This window comes from Acipenser ruthenus, chromosome 4, assembly GCF_902713425.1.
Source record: "Acipenser ruthenus chromosome 4, fAciRut3.2 maternal haplotype, whole genome shotgun sequence".
NCBI classification, from domain to species: domain Eukaryota; kingdom Metazoa; phylum Chordata; class Actinopteri; order Acipenseriformes; family Acipenseridae; genus Acipenser; species Acipenser ruthenus.
Window position 1 is genome coordinate 39,152,832 of NC_081192.1, and position 21,467 is coordinate 39,174,298.

The window sequence follows — 21,467 nt, forward strand, 5'->3', positions numbered from 1 at the left end:
GTTCATATATCATCATTTGATCCTCGACTAGCTTTTTTCTATATGGTCTCCTTTTCCAAACATAGATGAAAAAATTATGATTTTAAAATGTTGACTGCATCAGGATACACAACATAAAAGCTTGGATGTTGAATAATTAACTGGAATGTCATTGAGTAAAACAGAAATATATTGGGGAAAAGAAATACAGACGTTTCAGCAGTTTAATATTAGTTAATGTTTTTTATTAACATTTATTATCAGTAAACTAAAGGGAGGTATTAACACTGTTGTAGAACAATCTTTTCTGAATTTGCTGTGGGACAAATTAATAAATGAAGTGTTTCTCCACTGCAGTGTCAGCAAATGTTATTACTGTATTTATATAAACCTTTATAGAAACAAAAGAGAAATATTTTCAGTAGAATAAGATTTTGTTTAACAAATCTAAAACAACACAATGATAATACCAGTATTTGATGTTTTTCAGTTCAAATACCTTACACAAAGGATGCAAAAAATGCACACCATTTCATCAAAAAACAAGTTCTGTTATATTATACAGCAGAGAAAATGCCTTGAAAAGGGCTCATCTCAGCCAGTTAAAGTATGTTCTGGGTTTCACAGTTTAACCTTGTGAGGAGAGTGACACTGGTAATATATAAGTGCTTGTGCCGTAATACTTTCCTAAAATAATAATTCACTTTGAGAGACTTTGACTATAGTTCAGATTGCCATCACATTATAAAACAGCAATACAAAAATGAACGCCTAAATATTAGAAATGTTCTCGTTAATTCTCCCTATTGTGCAATAATACGTACATAAAAAATCCAATCAAATATCATAATATACAAATACAGAATACAAACATGTTCTAAATGTTTTACATGTATGTGTTTAGTCTTTGACCAGGTAATCAACCTGGCAACACCTGAGAAAATAAAGGCAGCTTGTATTGGTTGCCAACAGGCCTTTATAAAGTGATTCGAGTGAAAAAGACAACCCATTCTTCACAAAAATAATTAATTTTAACACATTTTTCCATTATTCTTATTTTTTATTTTAGCTTTTCTCTTCACATTTTTTAGTAAACAAAAAAGCACAAACAAAATCTCAACGTGTTTCGACAGAGTCTTAATCATGAGTAAACTTAATTTGATACAGAGGAACACCCCCCTTTTTTTATACTCAATTCTCCACAGGCGATTAATCACCTTTACGTCACAAACCTTCAATTGACAATCAGAACAATCAAAAACAACTGAAATTAATAAGTAATTAGGTACAGAAATGACAACAGAAGGCAGAAGACCATACTTTTTATATTATTTTAAACACTCAATCTGTACGTCAACACAAAACTTTTCATACCACTAAATATTCTTTTACTAAGTTACTTTTTTCTTTTTACTCTGCAACTTGAATAATGAACAGAGGTATATACTGTATACATACAAACATACATTCTACAAAAAATACCCATATTTAAAGTCTTCATTAAGGCCATGTGGTGGAACAGAATTTAAAAAAATATCACAAAAGTTTCCCTTCTCAAGAGTTGTTTGTCAACTGAGCCATCTCTTAAAAGGTGATTAATCACCTGTGGAAAATTGCGTGTATAAAAAAGGGGTGTTCCTCTGTATCAAATTAAGTCTACTCATGAATAAGATGAAACACGCTGAGATTTTGTTTGTGCTTTTTTGTTTTCTAAAAAATATTTGAAGAGAAAAGCTAAAATAAAAAATAAGAATAATGGGAACAATTTGTTAAAATTGGTTAAAATTCAGCGCAATAGACAATGCAGCCATGTGGAGTAGTGGTTAGGGCTCTGGACTCTTGACCGGAGGGTCATGGGTTCAATCCCCGGTCGGGGACACTGCTGTTGTACCCTTGAGCAAGGTACTTTACCTAGATTGCTCCAGTAAAAACCCAACTGTATAAATGGGTAATTGTATGTAAAAATAATGTGATATCTTGTAACAATTGTAAGTCGCCGTGGATTAGGGCGTCTGCTAAGAAATAAATAATAATATCCATAAATCTATTTATTTAACAGTTGGCATTTAAAAACTTTAGACACAAAGTTGTTACATGTCTTGCATCCCTTAAAAAATAAAAAATAAACATTTTTAAAATCATTACTGAATTAAACATTTTACCAGCGTTGAAAAATCTATATGTAGCGATCAATTATATATATATGGATAAGGGCGTCTGCTAAGAAATAAATAATAATATTATATATATATATATATATATATATATATATACACACATATACACACACACAGTATATATAGCACTGTATTCATCCTATTTTTTCCTTTTCAAGCTCAAGTAAAAAACGTTTGTGTTTTTGCTTTCGTCAGTTAGTTTAGGTTTATCAGAGGTACATGAATTAAAACTGTACCTCTAAACCTAAGTGAACTCATGCAAATCATGAAGGATTGCCATACAATTTAACATAATTAAACAAAGCAACGTCTTCCACTTAACTTAGCAATAACTGAACTATGCAATTTACAGGAATATAAACAAACAACCAATGCATAAAAAATAAGTTTATTTCAGAGATAGTCTCGTTTAGAAAATCTGGAACCTGGTTGCCGGTCTGAAAAGTAACTGGAATCTCTGTACTTGTTCAGATTAGCCTGGCCTAAATTAATCACATTTCAAGACATTAATTTTCAAGATCTCCAATGAGTTTTTGTTTTCTTGGGAAACTACAAAATAATTAATTTACTGAACTGATCTGAGTGGAATGGAACTGCTGATTGAAGAAATTCAGAGACTGACAGATGATAATTATAGTAAAAGGCTGTTTTATGAGATAAGAAACAGGTTTATCCTTTGTGCCAATTGTGCTGCACTGTGTGTTGGTTTTGTGATGTGGAAGCCGAGGGCTTAGGACCACCATACTCCTTTCATGTGTGACTTAAACTGGATTTGAAGTCAAGCATTCAGAGATAATAATAATAATAATAATTTCTTTCTTAGCAGACGCCCTTATCCAGGGCGACTTACAAGATATCACATTATTTTTACATACAATTACCCATTTATACAGTTGGATTTTTACTGGAGCAATCTAGGTAAAGTACCTTGCTCAAGGGTACAGCAGCAGTGTCCCCACCGGGGATTGAACCCATGACCCTCCGGTCAAGAGTCCGGAGCCCTAACCACTACTCCACACTGCTGAGATGTAGTGTGTGTGTATTACCAACACACCTATTTCCATTAATATTCTGCATTTTGACAGGTTTGGTAAACTTAATTTGTTGACTCTAAAACAAGTATGTCGGTACATTACGCGCGCCATTACAAAATAAGAGCCGAACTGTACATGTAAAAATGTAAGTCTGACATACCTATATAGTCAACAACAGACAAAGGATAACAGTTAGATGTATGTGTGACATACACAATATGTAAGCCCCACTATATTCCACAGCAGGGAATAATAAGGCAAACAAATTAGTTTAAATAGTATCAGTGATGTGTAATTTTTCAATAACGTCAGGACGTGTGATGCAAGCTAACTGCAGTCTGTATTACTTCTTCATCTTCGTTGACAGCAGTGTCCAGGTCCTTGTCTTTGCACTCCACTTGTTGTTCTTTCACAAACTCCTCCTGTATCCTCTCCAGCTCCAGCAGCTCGGCTGTCAGCCTCTCCATGTGAAACTCCCGTCTGTTCTTCAGCAGCTTCATAGGGAAGGGGTTCATATCATTAAACACTATGGTCATTAGTTTCCTAAAGACAGAAGATAAAGAGAAAACAAAATGCCACTGATGAAACAACTGCAAAGTTAAAGGACCTGGGAACTCTGCATTTTTCCCCCTTTCAAAAAATACACAAATAAATAAATAAACAATAACGTATGGGCCTGCCAAAAGTAAAGTCATAAAAAGACAAAAAGACAAACACACACTTGAGAAACAATGCACAGTTCTAACAGGAACAAAAAATGTAAGTCTGACATACAAAGTTGTTGCTTGCTAATTTTATAACATAATTGTTTAGAGATTGAACCCATTAACTTCTACAGTGTATCAATCTTCAGGTGGTCCAAATCAGTCAATGGCCCCCTGTCTCTGCACAGCCAGCACTGCCTGGATTCTTGTCTAATACTGAAGCATGAATGGCTGCATCTAAATGAATGTGTTTGTATTTCAGGTTTAGTGGCTGGGCATAGGAGAAACATGGTGATTGAATCAATAATTCCAATGAAAAGGCTTTGAGAACTAAATGGAAACATATTTTTGCTGCTTTACAGTCATTGTGAGAAAGCTCTGCCAAATTATTATCATATAATCCCAGTTATTTCACTGAAAATCAAGAGAAAGCAGACTGATTGATCCAGTTCCGTGCTACAGTATAACAGAAAGGAAATGTTTTCAGTAAATAAAAGGCAACAGAACCTTGGAATTATTCATCCTTAGGATAACTTATTTTTACTACTAAGACCTAATGGCAAGAAAATTCTGTTTTTAATAGGATCTTAAACGGCTGGTTTCACAAACTACAATTAGCACTAATTTTGGACTACCTTACCTAAGATAACAATAGGTAGTCCAGGATTAGTGCTAATCAGGGCCTGTGAAACCAGCCAATTGACCTACCAGTTAAATTGTTCAACACTTTAATAATCTGCTTGCAAACTGTTCATTAAACAGCTATACATACAGTACATCTGTTTTCTACGCTGCAAAGAGGACATTATGTGGGGGCTCCATTACCTGTAGGAAGTGAATGGTAAAGAAGGACTTACGGTTTCATAGTGGATGCATGGTAAAGCTCAGTAAACTGCAAAATCACTGTTCACATTTACCATCATCAAAATGGTACAAGACAGTTTACTGAAATCGCTAACTTTACTAGTGGTTAAAAGCATGGCCACTGGAGTGAGTGAGATGAGTGTGAACTGTTTATACAGTCTGTGATTGACAGCAACTGGTCTGATGCGTCTGCTGTACATTATCATCATCCTCATTCTGCCTCACCTGCCATCAGAGATCGTTTTGGTGAAAAAACGGAGGTATTGGTAGATTTCCAGATTGTCGTGAATTTTTAGAATGTCCTCTTCATTGTACTTAAAGAGGGCCAGTGCATAGCGAAATATCACCTGGAAACAGAAAGAAGGAAATACTGTTCAGGTTAAAAAAAGAAGGATACTTTCACTCATCAAGTCGTCACTGGACTGAGCCCTTTTATAATTAATTATATTTTACTTATTTCCATGTTTTTCATTTTTACTCTCTATAACTCTAAAATGTCATTACTATAATTTAAAATAATTGGATAAGCTGTTACAATGTAAGTGTGACATACTGTACACATGTTTGCAAGTTAAGACAATTTTTCTCAACAATTTGTGCTGAAAAATGTATTAAGCACGTTTCAACACAGTTGGGTAAGTGTGGGTGGTGTGGGTGGTGTTGGTGGTGGTGGGGTGGGTATTAAACACAGCCGGCGCTGTACCTTTGTGCCCTCATAGAGGAAAGCATCCCACGCTCTGAGCAGGATGTCGCTGACCAGACTTTCCACGAAGACCACCAGGAACCAGTTGAAGGTGATGAGGGAATGATTGATGCTGTGCTCCTTGAAGTGGGCCATCAGGCGAGGCATCTTCTCAGCAAGAAAGTCACGGAACACCCTCTGATCAGCCTGCAAGGAACAAAGAGCTCTGCTTAGAGCAGCAGGAGTTGCTCAGCTGTTAGAACAAATAGGGACTATGACTGCCTGAATTAGCACATCCACAGTACTTACTGGTGAAGCAGAGGGGATAGCATTAAAACTCAGCTATAGGCTGACGAGCAGTATCACAAATATTTTAACATTTTCTTAGTAATAACGGAGAGACATGGACAAATTAGCCAATTTCCATAACAGGTGCCTTTGGAAAATAGGCAAAAACTGGTCAAACAAAATCTCAAATAAAGACCTCCACGAGAAGACCAAATCATCACAGATACAAAAAGAAGAAGACTGAGGTGTATAGGCCACGTACTCAGGATGGAACAAACCCATATCCAGAAGGTAGCTCTACAATGGATACCACAAGGGAAAAGAAAATGAGGCAGAGAAAGTTGCCTAAGATCGAGAGGTGGCAAGGGCTTGTTGCGTCCTTGTGTCCCTGGAGGGAAGAAGAGGGTTCGCTGATTTGAAATCAGTTGTTGTACATACTGTACCTGAGAGGCAGTGAGGGTTTTGCTGTAGTAGTCTTGTGGCATTATGATTTCAACAACAGCCACCAGACACCAGAAGGCATCCTCTTCACCCTTCAGAACTAAAAGTGCAATAGCTGCCAACCTGCAAGAGGAAACACACACACCACATGACTCCACTGGAAGTGTGCTGCTAATATTCAGAAGAAAAGGGGGACACATAGGTGTGCCAAGCCACATTTTTACACATTTTAGGCCCTATTTTGAAATAAATTCAGAGGAATTTGATGTATGAAACTAGCAAGAAATTATGTAAATTATACACTTATTTGTATTTATTATTGTTTTATTTCTTAGCAGACACCCTTATCCAGGGTGACTTACAGTCGTTGACAAAAATACATTTCAAGAATCAGTATAAGTATTAATACGATTACGATTCAATAACAGAACAGATAACAGTGTCAGTGATAGTTACATCAGGATATAATTAAATACAAAATACTACAGATTAAATGACACTCGACAGATTACAGTACTCTAAAGTACAGGGTTAAATGCAGTAAAATAGGGAGCAGATAAGAGCAAGTAAAGTGCATTTAAGGAAGAGTGATAAGTGTCCAGATGGAAAAGAGGAGTTTCTACAGGTGCTGTCTGAAGAGGTGAGTCTTGAGGAGGCGCCGGAATTATTTTTAATCTGCCTGAATATGGCCACTCGTGCTTTCCACCACAGTTGTCTTTACAGTTGTGTAGAATATTAAAGAACATATCTGGGCCAGTATATTTGTGATTCCAGAAAAAGATATATTGTACAGGGGAGGGATGAGTAGCTAAGAATACACAACACAGTTAACAACCACTAGGTGTCATAATTTCTCAAATCAATAAATAAACACTGTTTGCATGTGTATTCTTATTGCTATTTATAATACAACAACACATTGCTCTAGTATAGTGTCCTGGCATAGCTACCTCCAACGAAGTGCTCTAAAATGTTAAACACCAGTAATGCTGCCATTACCTGTGGCACTGCTTACCGGTAATAGGCATTATTCTCCGTTTTAGAAAAGGATAAGTTATGCTAGTCCACGTCCAAGAAGTACAAGAAAGTGTTTTGTCTTTTTTGGCAACACCTTTTACTACTTAATGAGCGAATGGCATTAAGAACTTTCAATACAAAAGGTACAGTATCGGTTGAGGCCCTGGCAGTAGCCGATGGTGGGGTTTTGCCAGGAGAAGGCTAGCAGAATGCGCTGCAGCTTTTGGACTGCGTCGGAGGTGGGCGAGGAGAAGTGCTTATTGCTGGTGAGGGTGCGGTGCAGGTCCAGCCTGATCTGCCGCGAGGCCAGGTGCTCCGACACCTCGCAATGCTTCCTCAGCTCCTGGTAGCGATTGGGATTCCACTTCCTAGAGACCTGCGTCCGTGTCCTCACGATCCAGCGCCACACCTGCTCCCGGTACTCCACAGGGATCCCACACCGGATCAGGCCCTTCAGCTCTGGGGAGGGAGCCAGCTGGTCCAAGGGACGGCTGGCCAGGTAGTTAGCCCACCTTGTCCGCAAAGGCTTGTCCACCATCTCATTGTTGCGCAGGTTGTTGGAACGGATCTCCAGGGCCTGGATTTTGGCCAGGAGCTTCACGTCCTCTACTTCATAATCAGGAATGGTCTTGAATCCATAGTCGTCATACTCACTGGGAAGGAACACAAAGTTAAACAAGGATGCTGGTAACATGCAGTATTCACATATTCCCTAAATTATCATACAACATTGTACAGTAGGTGCATGGCTCCAGATTTTTGTGATTTAGTTATGTGTAATGAACCTCTATGTTAAGTTGTACTGTTATATTTCTAATCAGTCCCCTCTGCCAGCGTATTCCTCCCCATCGCTGCAGGAGAGCATGGAGTTAGTTAGTTGAGTTGGAACAGTTGGCGGAGAGAGACAAAGGGAGAGAAGGGAGTGGGCTGAAGTTTGACGGTTAGGAGGTAAATGTGTTTGGAAGCCAGTACAAGAACCAGGAAAGGGTTATGTGTAAATGGTATATGTGCCTGAAACTAACCTGCCTAGGGTTATGTATAAGGCCCTGTGTAAATCGAGATTTCACGAACTGCGCAGAAATTGCGAACTTAGCCCAATACCGTGATTTTTTTCAATATTCTTATAATTATTATTTGTATTTCATACGATGGAGGTAAGCTATTCTGTATGTCCTGCAATGTTACTGCAAATCATCTCTTGACAGGCATTTAGATTCAAGTATTCACTGAAAGAGAAAGGCGGAAATCCAAGAAACCAAAAACGTGAACTTCCATGTTCCAAAAGTCCACTGAAAACCGTGAAGCACGAAACACATTAAATTTTGACCTGACAGGGATGTTTGTTTGCGCAAATATCCCTCTTGAAAAACTGGACAACCAAAAGTTATGTAATTTCTTCATACTGAGTGTAGCAAATGGTGGAGTGATTCCTTCATCAGCCCAGCTGAGACGTGAATACTTACCTAAAGTTGCCGACTATCACAAGCAGGAGATTATGGAATTAGTAAAACAGTCTGGTTGCTTGTCAATGGTCACCGACACGTCGACTGATGCCCAATAGCAATATATGTTTCACATTGTATTTGTTTTGCAGGGCCTAAATGGTGAACATGCATCTGACATAGAACTGAAAGCTGTCCTTGCAGATACACTTTACCCTCAGGCTGTTAATGACAACACCGTTTCACAAGCTATTGTAAAGTGCTTGAATAACTTTGACGTTGATTTTGAAGATGTCAGTGCATTTATCAATCTATTTGCTGTATAAAAAAATAATAATAATCTGTACACATAATTTATAAAATAGTTCTGTGCACAATCTGCAAAATAAGACACTTTACCCGTGATACTGCCTTGAACTTCTTTTTGGGCATATATACACCTTCACTGCCTAACATCAACCCTTATATATGGTCCTGGAATTGCAGTGTTTATTGACGCACATTGCTCTTTATGTGGTTGGTTAGGGAGCAGTTCAATGTCAATCCAATCTTTGACCTTTCTTTTTGCCTGCTAAGGTGTGCAGTGGTATTGTGATGTGGATTACTATACAGTTAACAGCAAGCTCATTTCAGCTGCTTGCATCAATCGCTCGAACAGCAGAACAAACATTTTCTGTTCAATTTACAATCAATACTATTCAATCTGAGTTCCTGTGCAGTTGTTAAGACTACAGTAAACTCTACGAAAGGAATTTCTATAATATTGACAAAAACAAACTGAGAAAATAATCATGAAAAATAGGAAATGCATATAATTTGCACTTCTGTTCTAAACAGACCATGCAACAAAACAAAAAGAGTTCTTGTTTTGTTTTAAAGAAGTGACAAACAAAATATATATTTCTCAATTATTAAATTATCACATTAAAAGAGCAGGGCACATGACATAGAAAATCATAGACAGCAAAGCCCAGAAACTACTGTAAGTTCCAGCTCTTTTTTGGCTTTTCATTTGCGCACCTATTAGATCACAATTGCAACAAACCAACATTAACATTTTGATCCTTTGCTTGTTTTGGTATTTCAGTTTGGGATATGAGGGTATTGTATGAAAATGGAACTGGTGTAGCTTGCAATCACATCATCAGTTTAGCAATAGAATTGCATTTTAAATATTTGAATATACTTAGTAACAAAAAAACAAGAAAGTAACCGGGGGGAAAAAAGTTTTCGCTGTGAAATCCCGGTATGGAAATGTCAGTACTGTCTTACCTGACAGGGTTGAGTTTAAAGCCATCCTTCTTGTCTCCCTGCAGTGAGTCCTCAATGAGCCTTTTCACCATCTCCTGCTGACTGCTGTCCAGCCCTTTGCTCTCCTGCAGCCTGCGCAGCACGACCAGGTACTTGCTCTCAATCTGGCAGTTTTTGGCCTCCACGTAGGCACACTGCAACACAAAAGAGAGGTTTAGGGTTAGGATTAAAACAAAACACAGCAGCTGGTGAAAGCAGTAACCCTCCCACAACCTCCCACTCATTTCCAAGACAGGGCAGTCCAAAGGCAGAGGGTTTCTACACCCTGTTACTTTTTAACTGGGTTGAACTTGTTTATTAAAATGTAAAAATGAACCTAGTACATTTCCAAATAACTAATTTTACAGTTCTGATGGAGCCATTCCAATTATAATCTTGCTTCTGCTCCTTAAATTAATTTTATTTAAAAATCCTCTTCGCTGCAGTGTTCACTTGTTCCCTTGTGCTGCTTATATTAATTACAAGACTGCTATTTTCTACAGTGCAATATGTGTGTCACCCGAGTGCTTATGGACACTGTGGCTGTGAAGGGTCATTTCTTTGAAAGTTAAACTGTTGTGTACAATACATGTTTTTTTCCGATTACGATTCGGAAATCAAAGCGTTTATGTTTTTGGCAATTTTAGCAGTTTTAGCATAGCCTGCAACTGAAATTATATTTATTTATTTATTTTTACAATTTTTGCTATTTGGTTCTTCTTTAAACCAGAGTCACCCTGGTATCAAATGTGATACCTATTAATTCAAGTGCTCCCAGAAATCCTGAAACAACTCTACTGTAGTACAATAGTTTTTCATGTCACAAAAATGGTCTGATCCTAAATATATCTAAAATAATTTAAAACCATTGCCAATCAGACCAGATAGATAAAACATCTAATTTGCTGCAATCATACCAGCCAGTAGCTGTTTCATTGCACAGTGCACTCAGGGGATATCACTATATGGAGCCATGACGCAGGCACTAGGACAGATCAAGCACTGATACAGAAACAGCTACAACTTGACCCACCCCAAAGAACACATTGGGGTCAACAAGATTAAACATTAATTTGCAAAATTAAATAATTTGTATTTAGAATTCACTACATATCTTTCCAATTTGCTTTCTGCATCTAGAGAAGACCTAGATTTGGAGATGAAAGGGAAACATCCCAGTCAGTCTGATCTGTTCATTCTGGGAGACTGGAGCTGGCTCAGTTGCTAACTTCTCTGTGGTTTTAATTAGTAATGCATGAACACACCCGAGGTTGCTGACCAGGCTAACAGCCAGCCAGTCAGAACTACTATGACAGTCAACTAAGAAGAAGAAACAAGGAGTGAAACCTAGCAGGAGTACAAAGAATTATAAAAATAAGGGAAGTACAGTATAAAATGAAAAAAGAAAAACCACAAATTACTAAAGAGAAACATAACAGAGGAAGTATCTCTGCAAAAAAATCAAATAATTGACCAAAAATACTGACTGCCTATGTCTTTATTTATGCAGATACTAGACTACAATAACAAGGTAAGAAGGTATGTGGAGGAGTGGTTAGGGCTCTGGACTCTTGACCCGAGGGTCGTGGGTTCAATCCCAGCTGGGGGACACTGCTGCTGTACCCTTGAGCAAGGTACTTTACCTCGATTGCTCCAGTAAAAACCCAACTGTATAAATGGGTAATTGTATGTAAAAATAATGTGATATCTTGTAACAATTGTAAGTCACCCTAGATAAGGGTGTCTGCTAAGAAATAAATAATAATAAAAGTATATTAATAAACATGGTAAAACCCAGGTAAATTATTATAAATGCATTGTATAACCATGGGAAAAGCATGGGTAAAACTGCAGAAATACTGTGGTTAAACAGGAGGCCAAAGGAATGCTTTAAACTTTTAAAAAGTTACCAGGATGTGAAAATGATACAAAGTGAATCTAAAGTTGTTGTTTTTTTTTTATTTTGTTTTGTTTTTTTGCGTTAGACTGTGTAAGAATAGTGCCCAGTAGGTCACCAGCTTGCGTCACTACATTAGAACCACTTGCAATCCATGTGTCACTAAGCAGTTTGCTTTATCATAATGTACCAGCATGTTAGTTGTTCTTTAATTTACTTTGGCTTCTTAGTGCAGACAGAGATGTCTCTAGGCGAAATCACAGATCTCATTGTGGTTTTGTGGTTAAAGCTATAAGAAAAAAGAAATAAACGAAACTCATTACTATTACTATTAATCTGGGGCCTAGGCTATAAAAGCTGAAAATAAGATGTTTAGTATTAAATAAAGTCACTTATATATTAGCCTGACACAGTGACGATACTGCATTAAAGACTTGTAGGTAAGGATAATATATTTTTTGAACATATATGTTTTTTCACAATGGTTAAATGGGTACAGATCTGTCACACAGCAAGCTGTAAAGCACATACCTTCATCAGGAGGCCCTTCTCTTCTGAACTGTTCCTCCACAGCTTAGTAAGCTGGTAGATTTCACAGTTGAGGAACTTGTTTTGGATCTTGTGCGCCTCAATATCGTCCTAGTAAACACAGTAAACTAATGAAATCAGAACACAATCTGTGGTTGTACTTAAAACATTTCTACTGTGAGCTCTACTTATTAAGAGCACAGGTTTGACCTAGTCCTGACTGATCACTGCTTTTCTTTGCTTTCATAATTGTACTCATTTGTACCCTATAAAACACTGTTTGAAAATCGCTGGGATACGTAAAAAAAAAAGTGTGGCTAACTAATGTCAATTAATACACTGTACAAAAACAATATACTTGTTTTGTTCTAATAACAAAGAAATAGAAGAAAAAAATAGTTGGCCAACTGATCACGTGTCTGGAATTATTATTTGACTTTATATTTAAGTTTTGCTAATAAGCAGATAACTGGTCTCCTAACTTATCAGAGAGCAGTGTACCCCCTCATGCCTAGTAGCCTGGGGTTACACAGGGATCTTTTTTTTATATATATATACAGTATGTTTATGTTATTATAATAATTTTTGCTGTTCATTGTAACATCACATCAACACTGTGCAAGCCTGACCTATAGAGTACAAAATCACAGTAACGTGATACAAAGTACAGTCGAACCTGTCGTATCTGATCCTGCAAGATATGACACCATCATTACCCAATGGACCTGTGCCATGTGTGACTTACATATGCTGCTACCAACTGAATGGTACTGATGGAAACTGACCAATGCACATTTTATTATGGGTCTAAAACAGTAAATTCAGCTCTTAGCAGGTCAGAATTTGTACACGCAGTCACTTCACATAACTGCCCAGTTTAACCATAGTAAATAAAAGAAAAGTAAAGGATTCATAAAATTACTGTACTGTTAAAAAGCGTGCATCCTTGTTGTTGTTTATGTCTCAGGTTAACACACACACACAATGTAAAAAAACCTGTCAGATTACTTTGGCATACACTGAGAAAGCACGTTAAGAACTGTTTGGAATGCTGTTTTGTAAACTGAGAAATACTGTACTTCAGTGCTTGTGCAGTCATTTTCACAGATTTTTTTGTATAGAATACATGCTGTGTCGTACTTTGGTGTTTTAGGCACACTGATGTACCTGACGTTGTTCATTTATAATGCCCCGACGTTAATAAAGAAACTACAATATACTAAAACGACTTCCTCTGAGATACAATATTAGTATATATTCGCTGGACCCCTGGACCGGTTCTACTATAAATGAATCATTCTTAGACTGGAGTGGCAAACAGTAATTGTGTGTCTGCTCCAATGCTAATAAAATCTAGTTAAGATGTCATGTTTGTAATGCTTATTGGATGCAGAGAAGGTGCAGAATACCGTATGTGACACCCCAGCAGTGAAAACATGGATCAGTTACTTTACTGCTTTTTCACATCATGCAGGATTACATGGTGGTCAAACAAAACCAAAAAAAAAAGAGTGTGGTTTTATCCGTGTTTCTTGAAACAAGAGTTGACGTACTTCCCATGGCTGTAATGTAAAAGTAACTTTTAAAATAACCTTGAGGTTCTCAATCTTCTCCTGCAGCCTGCAGAAGGTCTCTGTGCCCATGGAATTGGCTACGGTACGCTGGGGGTCAGCCATGCAGGCGGCCACCTGCTCGGAGAGCTTGAGGATGACTTCCTGCTTGGCGTTGTTCTTCTCCATCATGAGCTGCACGTGCTGCTGCAGCTCATTCACTTGGCAGTCCTGCATGGCCAGCCGCTGCTCCAGCTCCTCCTTGTCTTTGAGCAGGGCCTCCAGGCGGCCGTCCAGGTCCGTGATACACCTCTCTTTGTGCCGCACCAGTTCCAGCCGCTCCTGCTCCCCTGCTGCAGACAGGAACTGTTTGCTGGTCCTCTTCTCCTGCTGTGCTGCCTCCAGGGCCTTGTGAAGGAGTCGCACCAGCTCCTGATTTCAAAACAAAAACACTATGGTCATTTACTCTTAAAGGTGAAGCTTCTTGAGCTGTGTTGGAGGTCCCGTAAATAAATTATACTGTAGGTGGTCCCTGAATAATGCACCTGTACTTTCTTTGTAATCTGAACCAGGTGGGATCAGACCTGTTCAGATTAGTGATTTGTTTGGAGTACTGATAATAAACTGTACCATACTAAAAATGCCTGGTATAGTATTTGTTTTAGGTTTTTGATTCTTGCATTTCCTGAAAAATCTGTAATATCCCTTTGAATAAAAAAATACTGTTTTACTTATCATATAAGAACAGCTGTTAACATAATGCATTTAATTACAATTATGGCTAAAGGTAAATTCAAATAGTCTACTGTACAATGCAATTTTCCCTAAAAAACAGCCTGTTGCAGTATTTATTAGTAGTGCATATGAGAAAAGGCTCTGAAGCTCTGCCCTATATTATACGTCAGTGGCCTTAAAACCAATTATCAGACATTATTATTATTACTATTTTGTTTATTTTGCAGACACCTTTATCCAAGGCGACTTACAGAGACTAGCGTGTGTGAACTATACATCAGCTGCAGAGTCACTTACAACAACGTCCACAAGGAGGTTAAGTGACTTGCTCAGGGTCACACAGTGACTCAGTGGCTGAACTGGAATCTGAGCCACGGACCTCCTGATTACAAGCCCTTTTCTTTAACCACTGGACCACACAGCCTACTATTTCAATAACAATGTCCTTTTTTTAACCAATTATAAAAGCTGAATTCAGTGAAGTGTTTTTAGAAAAGACCAGCAAAATGACTGAAAATTCTGCACACTGCCTGCTGGTGGTCATTTTTCAAACCATTCAGGAGATCAGCTTAACTTGTGTTTTTAACAGGCTCAAAAAAGACCTTGTTTTTGCAGCTCTGTTCTTTGTACTCTGAAAGAAGAAAACAATGATAATGCAATAATAGTACCAAACACTGGAAATACTGTCCCAGTATTACAATAATAATGAGCAATGGTGTCTTGTAAAGTGGTTTCATAAGGTCCAGGATAACCGTGTCTTTAATCAAGACACAAAAACTAATGATAAAATAAGTCAAAATGCACATGCACAATAAATTCTGTGCACAAAGAAAGATTGTGTCTGTTGGTCTAATTTTAGATCAAATATACAATTAGCTACAAACTCTTGCATGTTGCAGATCAGGTGCATTTGATCACTGCGTTAAAAGTCGTATGGGTTACTAACAGGAAACAAGAAGGCGGCGATGCAAGATTAAAGTTTATGTTTGGGAAGCAATAAAATATGCTTATTGAAGCTCATAAAAATGTAAAAGGAAGTTTTGTGACCACAGGCAAAAATGTAAGCTGTCTTTTTATCATCATAAGATAGGAGTCATGAGCGAAAACCCAGAATTGCATTCAGGAGCTCTATTGTGACTGTTTAGATCTAGCCCTGCAGAAACAGTCCCTGCACAGGGCACAAAATTACCCTTGACTTCCTGACTCACCCTGCACACCATGCACTCATGCCTTTACCAGCTGAGCCTCTCGGGGGCCCCAGAGATTTTGTATTTTAATACATTTGTACTGTATGTGTTGATGACAAAATAATAAAAAAAAATTCTACATTGTAACCTTTATGGATTCATAGGAACAGTAGTACAGCACAAGAGTTTCACTTACAGACAATGAAGCAACAACAGACTCTCTTCACTGTTTCAGAAGTGCCCTTCAACCCTATTTTACATACACAGCTACTATAGAACATCATACCACCATGTTTATAACAATTTGGATTATCAGCAATACAGTTCTCACACTTTTAAAAAGCTCTCCTGTTAGGTAATGCATGAGTTATTCTGCTAAATGCGTTTGCCTTCACACCCAGTGACACCTTAGCCAAAGAGGAAAGAAGATGCACAGTAAAGCAACCAATTTGTGGTCAGCATGCAGGTTTCTGACTTGCATAGAAAAAGAGTTAAGACATCACACAGTCAATACAGTAGATCAGTACTTTAATCAGTTTAGGCAAAATTATTGCTGGTCTTGGATTTGAGTTTGTATTACTTTGTGTAACTGCTTGACTAAATCCACTGTTTCTGTCTTATGTTCGTTCATACCATGCTTATTATAGATACAACATCATATTTAAATACTATCATACAACTTTATAAAGGTTTACCACTGTGTTTTTGCACAGTATTTTTTACAGTTTTCCCATGCTTTCCCTGTGATTAGACTGTTATTTTCCCACAGTTTACCCTGGCTTTCCATGTTTATTAATATGCTTTACCATACCTAGCTGGTCTTTACAATGCTGACCTATGCTGTACCACTATGCTTTATGATTTTACTATGGGAAACATTTATAAGGTTCAATCATTCATTGTACAAGTGCCTCACAAGACATATTATTTAATAACTCAGTTATCAGTTGTTATGTGCTTAAATATACTTCAGACACCCAAACCAAACATATACCTTTTGTGACTTGAGCTCCTCAGTGAGCGTGAACACCTCGTGCTGGAGTCTGGATAGTTTGTCCACGGGGCTCCCCTCCTTTCCTGACACCTTCTCCCCAGAAGGCTGAAGAGAACTGGTCATTTTCTTCTCCCTCTTGTTCATGCTGCTTGATGGAGAACTCTTTCCTCCAGTCTTTGCTTCCTGCGCAGACTCGTTTGTAACTGAAGAAACTGAAGGAGCTGAAAGGACTGTAGGTGCTGGGGGTGTCAGAGGTACAGGCGTTGCTGGAGGTGCTAGGAAAGAGAGCAAGCAAAGAAAGCATTTGAAATGCATGAATATTTTATATATATATATTTTTTCTTAAACTTGCTGGTTCTTTATTTTATTCTGGAGCCACCTACCTGACAATATACCCTTCATAATCATTAAACAAAAAAAGAAAATAATGATTATTTCTGGAATTCAAATTTGTTATACATACAAAAATCATCATAGAACTCATAGTACCAATGTTAATTCTAGGGTGCCTAGCCAAAACTACAATTTGCTGCAAAAGAAAATAGTTGTTAAAAAGAGCTGTTGTTTTCAATGAAAGGTGAAATTGTGAGCTATTTAGTGAGTTTTCTAGAAATTTCTTAAAAAAAGGCTTTATTGACGCTCATTCTTTATCTTATTAACAAGCTTTACTCCTGCATGGTTCACCTTTTAGGAACAGGAAACCTCTGCACATTTATAACAGCAGAAAGAGTTCTTACCCTGCATGAGAAGAATGTAATAGTTTCAGAGCCACTGTGGTGGTCCCCGCATTGAACTGATCCAGACATGAACTAAGCAGAGACACAGACTTTGCAGTGCAGTTTCCTGTCAACTGAAGGATGCACCCGTTTCCCCCAGTATCTGTGTCACAGGATCCTCACAGGGACAGTCTTCAGACTGCTGAATCTTGTCAAAGTTGAACACACTCCGTCTCAGCTCCTGAGCTGGCTTGTTTCCACAGATATTGAGGACTGTGTTCCTGTAAGGGCAAGGCAGAGGAAACACAAACTGACTTCTGAAGGCAAAGTACAGAGAAAACGAAACTAAATGCATAGAAACAAAACACACACACACACACACAAACTAAAGTAGTACACAACAAATAACAAAATCCAAAGCTCAACTGGTTGCTTCTCTTGCTTACAGGCAGCTGCCTGGATAGGGCTGACTAGTTTACATAACAGGTTTGAATAACTTCTGTAAATTTTCAAATACAAAATGACCTTAGGATAAAAGCACATGTTGCTTCCCACTAGTGAAAACTTTGCTGTTATTAAATAGAAGCCAAGGAATATATTTTGGTTACAAAATATTAGGTGCTAGCAAATCATGAGCAACTGACATTGCCCTAGCCATTGCTGTGATTTTGGTACTTACACTGTACGTAAGAGAGCCATTTAATTCAGTGTGTTTTCCCATTAAGAGGCACATAAAAAACAAGGTATGCAGGTAGTGTCTTACTGTATCTCTGTGATGGGGTGCTTGTCTGGCAGACAGGCTGCGGCTTCTCCGACTAGGCCCTTGGGGGTCTTTACTGCTGGGAGGAAGTCCTCTGTCCTTCCTGAAAAAGAGCACAAGCATCTCAACTGCCCATCCCTTCAAACAAAGTACACATTTCATACATATTCATTTATCATGTGGAAATGCCATTCTAATGTACTGCAATACATTTGTACTTACTTGCTGGACTTCATGGAGTAAATATAATTAAATGATTAGATATACAAATGTATTATTTGGTTCCATTCTCCGTATTTCCAAAAGCTGTAGATATATGTATGTTTTAGTGAAATGAAAATTTCCTTCCCTGCACCTTTTGCTTGGGAAAGTTTCTGGCAACATTAGAGAGTCTCACTCACAACAGCTGTCAGAAACGGTGTTTGCGGGCTGTGTTGTTTAAGCTGCTGTCTTAAGAAAGTACAGGTTAAAAGTATATGTCATTCTTATACCAGAAGACAAGAGTCAGCTGTAAATACTGGGTCTATTTTATTATACATACGGAGGTGCATAAACATCTTGCCAGCTTTAAACCTGTATACAGTACCTAGTCAAAAACAGCACCAGATCTAAAATAGTGCAAGTCCTTTTGTTATTTTGAGTTCTTTCCACCACACAGCACCAACATTCTCCTGTATGATCATCATTTTTGATTGTTTGAATTCATTAAGATATCTGACACCAGACACAATAAACAAAGTCCTGGTACTTTTGTTACCTCACCTAATTAAAGCATTGCATTTCTTGCTTCACATTACACCTCATGAAAATATCTTAGATATAATTACAATAAAGCGCAAAACATGAAAAAATATGTGGTGGTTACAAGAGTATAGCAACACTTTGTAAGCGTTTAGAATAAATAATTTAAATTGGGTTATTCCGGTTCAGCTCTTTTGTTTTGCATGCACACAACACCTACCCTGGAACCCTTTTCTCCATCAGATCACAAACTGAAGAACCCCACCCCACACACAATTTGGTCGACTTGAGCTAGAATTAAAACTGGGCTGTCAGTGAGCTTACCTTCCCAAGGTGCAGAAGGCAGCTGGCAGAGCTGTGTGGAGGTAGTGGAGGGCTCTGCAGGTATTTTCACCAGGCTGGTATTGTGCTGCCACCGTTTTATTTGCAGCTGCTGCAACCAATACAGCATGGCTTGGCTGTTTAATGCCTGTAAAACAAAAACAAAACAAACTAGATGGTAACTTTACAAGTTGTGGGGCTTGCTTTATTGGGAAAGTGGACAAAGTAGCTGATTTGTGTCAAAAGTCACATTGTTTATTAATTGTCTCATGCTTAGAATGTGCTAGAATTTGAAATTTCTCAAAGTTCTATGACAGTTAATTCAACAGTGGGATGTAGCCTACTGAAAGAAGTTGATGCGGTTACTAAAACAGCTGTACCTCTTGATTGGTAGACGCCATTCCTGTTTTGATTTCATATTTGAATAGCTGAGAAGTAGAGGAAGATTTCATTTGCTCTAAGTAGTTGTCTAACTTGTTGGGAAAGTGGTCAAAATGGCAGTTTATAAAAAGTTAGAGAAAAATTTAGTTGGTGCGGTTACTAAAACAGGTGGACCTCTTGATTGGTAAAAGTTATTTATGTTTTGATTTCAAATTTGAATAGCAGAGAAGTAGAGAAAGATGTCATACCCTCTAACTTTTTGTCTTACTTGTTGGGAAAGTGGTCAAAGTAGCTGATTTGTGTCAAAAGTTACATCGTTTACAGTAAATAGAATGTTGGAAGTCTGGGAGTTTTTAAACAATGGGGAGCTTTAGAATGTTGAAAAAAGTCCCATTAAAGTGAATGAAGATAGACAAAAAAAGGATAAAAAGCTTAATAGTTTAAAAAGTATAAAAGATATCAAAAAGTTGTATACAAGCACACTATTCCAGACCGGTCTACACGTTTTAAAGTTTGAACGGTGTTTCTATCTTAAACGGTGTAAGAGGAGTAGCGTGCCAAAGAATAAGAAGAAGAAGAAGTACGTTGAAGATTTAAAGTGGGGACTCTTGCTTCGCAAGCCCCACTAATAAAAATGGTTGGTAATTGTGACAGAGAATGAATGAATCCTCGTCAACAATCTCCCTCTCAGTCTCTGAGGGCGCTGTATAACCAGAACAGAGTGCCCCAGAATGGATGTTTTTGCAGTTCATTCCAGGGTCAGTCGGAAGCCGGACATTCAGGAAGGGGGTGGGGCCACGATACCTGAAGTCAGCGCCTTAATGCGGTAGGTGATGTGTCAGTCACGGATTGGAGGAGACGTGATTGGCCGCGCCACCGAAAGAGGGCATGACGGAGGGTTTTAAGGGGAAGTGGCCCCAGTGATCTGTTCCTTAGTTTTGATGGTTAAACTATAAGGACCGTATGCACAGGAGAATTAAAAGTACTGTGAGTGTTTTGTGTTTTGTTTGTTTGTCAGCTAACTGTCATTGTTTGTTTGGCTAGACGGCTAACACGAACCGGGAGCTGTCGCTGCACGCCAGCACCAAACCTCGGACTACACTGATCTACTGTTACCTCTGTGTTTGTCTTTCACCATTCACTTGCACTAGAGCACCCACTGTCAGGAGACATGTCTGTGTCTGTGTATTGTGTGTTTAAAAAGTGTTTTTATTATTTCGGGACTGTAACCCTCCTTTTGCATGGCGCAATACACATTGATGTGTAGAGCCCATGCTTATTATTTAAAGTGTTGTTGGCACGCAACCCAGCTGAAAATAAAGAGCTGTTAATTGTGAACTGTCTTGTGTGTGTTTGTTCTGGAGCACTGCATCATCACTACACCTGCACACTGCAAACCATTCCTTCACAGTAATCCATTTTTATCATTGCAAAAATTTTAGATGTAGGGAAAACTGCTTGGGGGATGCTATTGTGTATTATCAAAGCAGCATCTGAAAAGGATTCCCTTTGTTATACTGACAACCTTTTTACAGCAAACACTTACAGAGCTGCTATTTTATAGCTTTATAAGAAAAAATAAAATAAAATACAATGATAGCCTTGCTCTGTTCGCTTAACTCAAACTATAAAGGAAGGCTGTGGATTTTAAAGTGGTCACAATGCAGTCAAATACCAAATTCAATATACTTTGAAGTTTAATATTTTACCTTCAACTTACTAAACCCTCAATACACCAC

At 38.1% G+C, this 21,467-nt stretch overlaps 1 protein-coding gene across 1 annotated transcript; it reads right to left on the bottom strand.

Moving 5' to 3' along the window:
• Positions 1 to 202: 202 nt before the first annotated feature.
• LOC131736872 (TBC1 domain family member 2A-like) lies at positions 203 to 21,467 on the bottom strand. The gene is made up of 12 exons (XM_059022356.1): positions 19,351 to 21,467; positions 18,289 to 18,388; positions 17,547 to 17,806; positions 16,810 to 17,084; positions 13,936 to 14,325; positions 12,347 to 12,454; positions 9,901 to 10,073; positions 7,342 to 7,839; positions 6,172 to 6,295; positions 5,462 to 5,647; positions 4,984 to 5,105; positions 203 to 3,733 (listed from the first exon to the last, which is right to left on the bottom strand). Exons 3-12 carry the CDS (start codon positions 17,551 to 17,553, stop codon positions 3,499 to 3,501), a joined length of 2,118 nt encoding a protein of 705 aa, XP_058878339.1. The 5' UTR covers positions 17,554 to 17,806; positions 18,289 to 18,388; positions 19,351 to 21,467; the 3' UTR covers positions 203 to 3,498.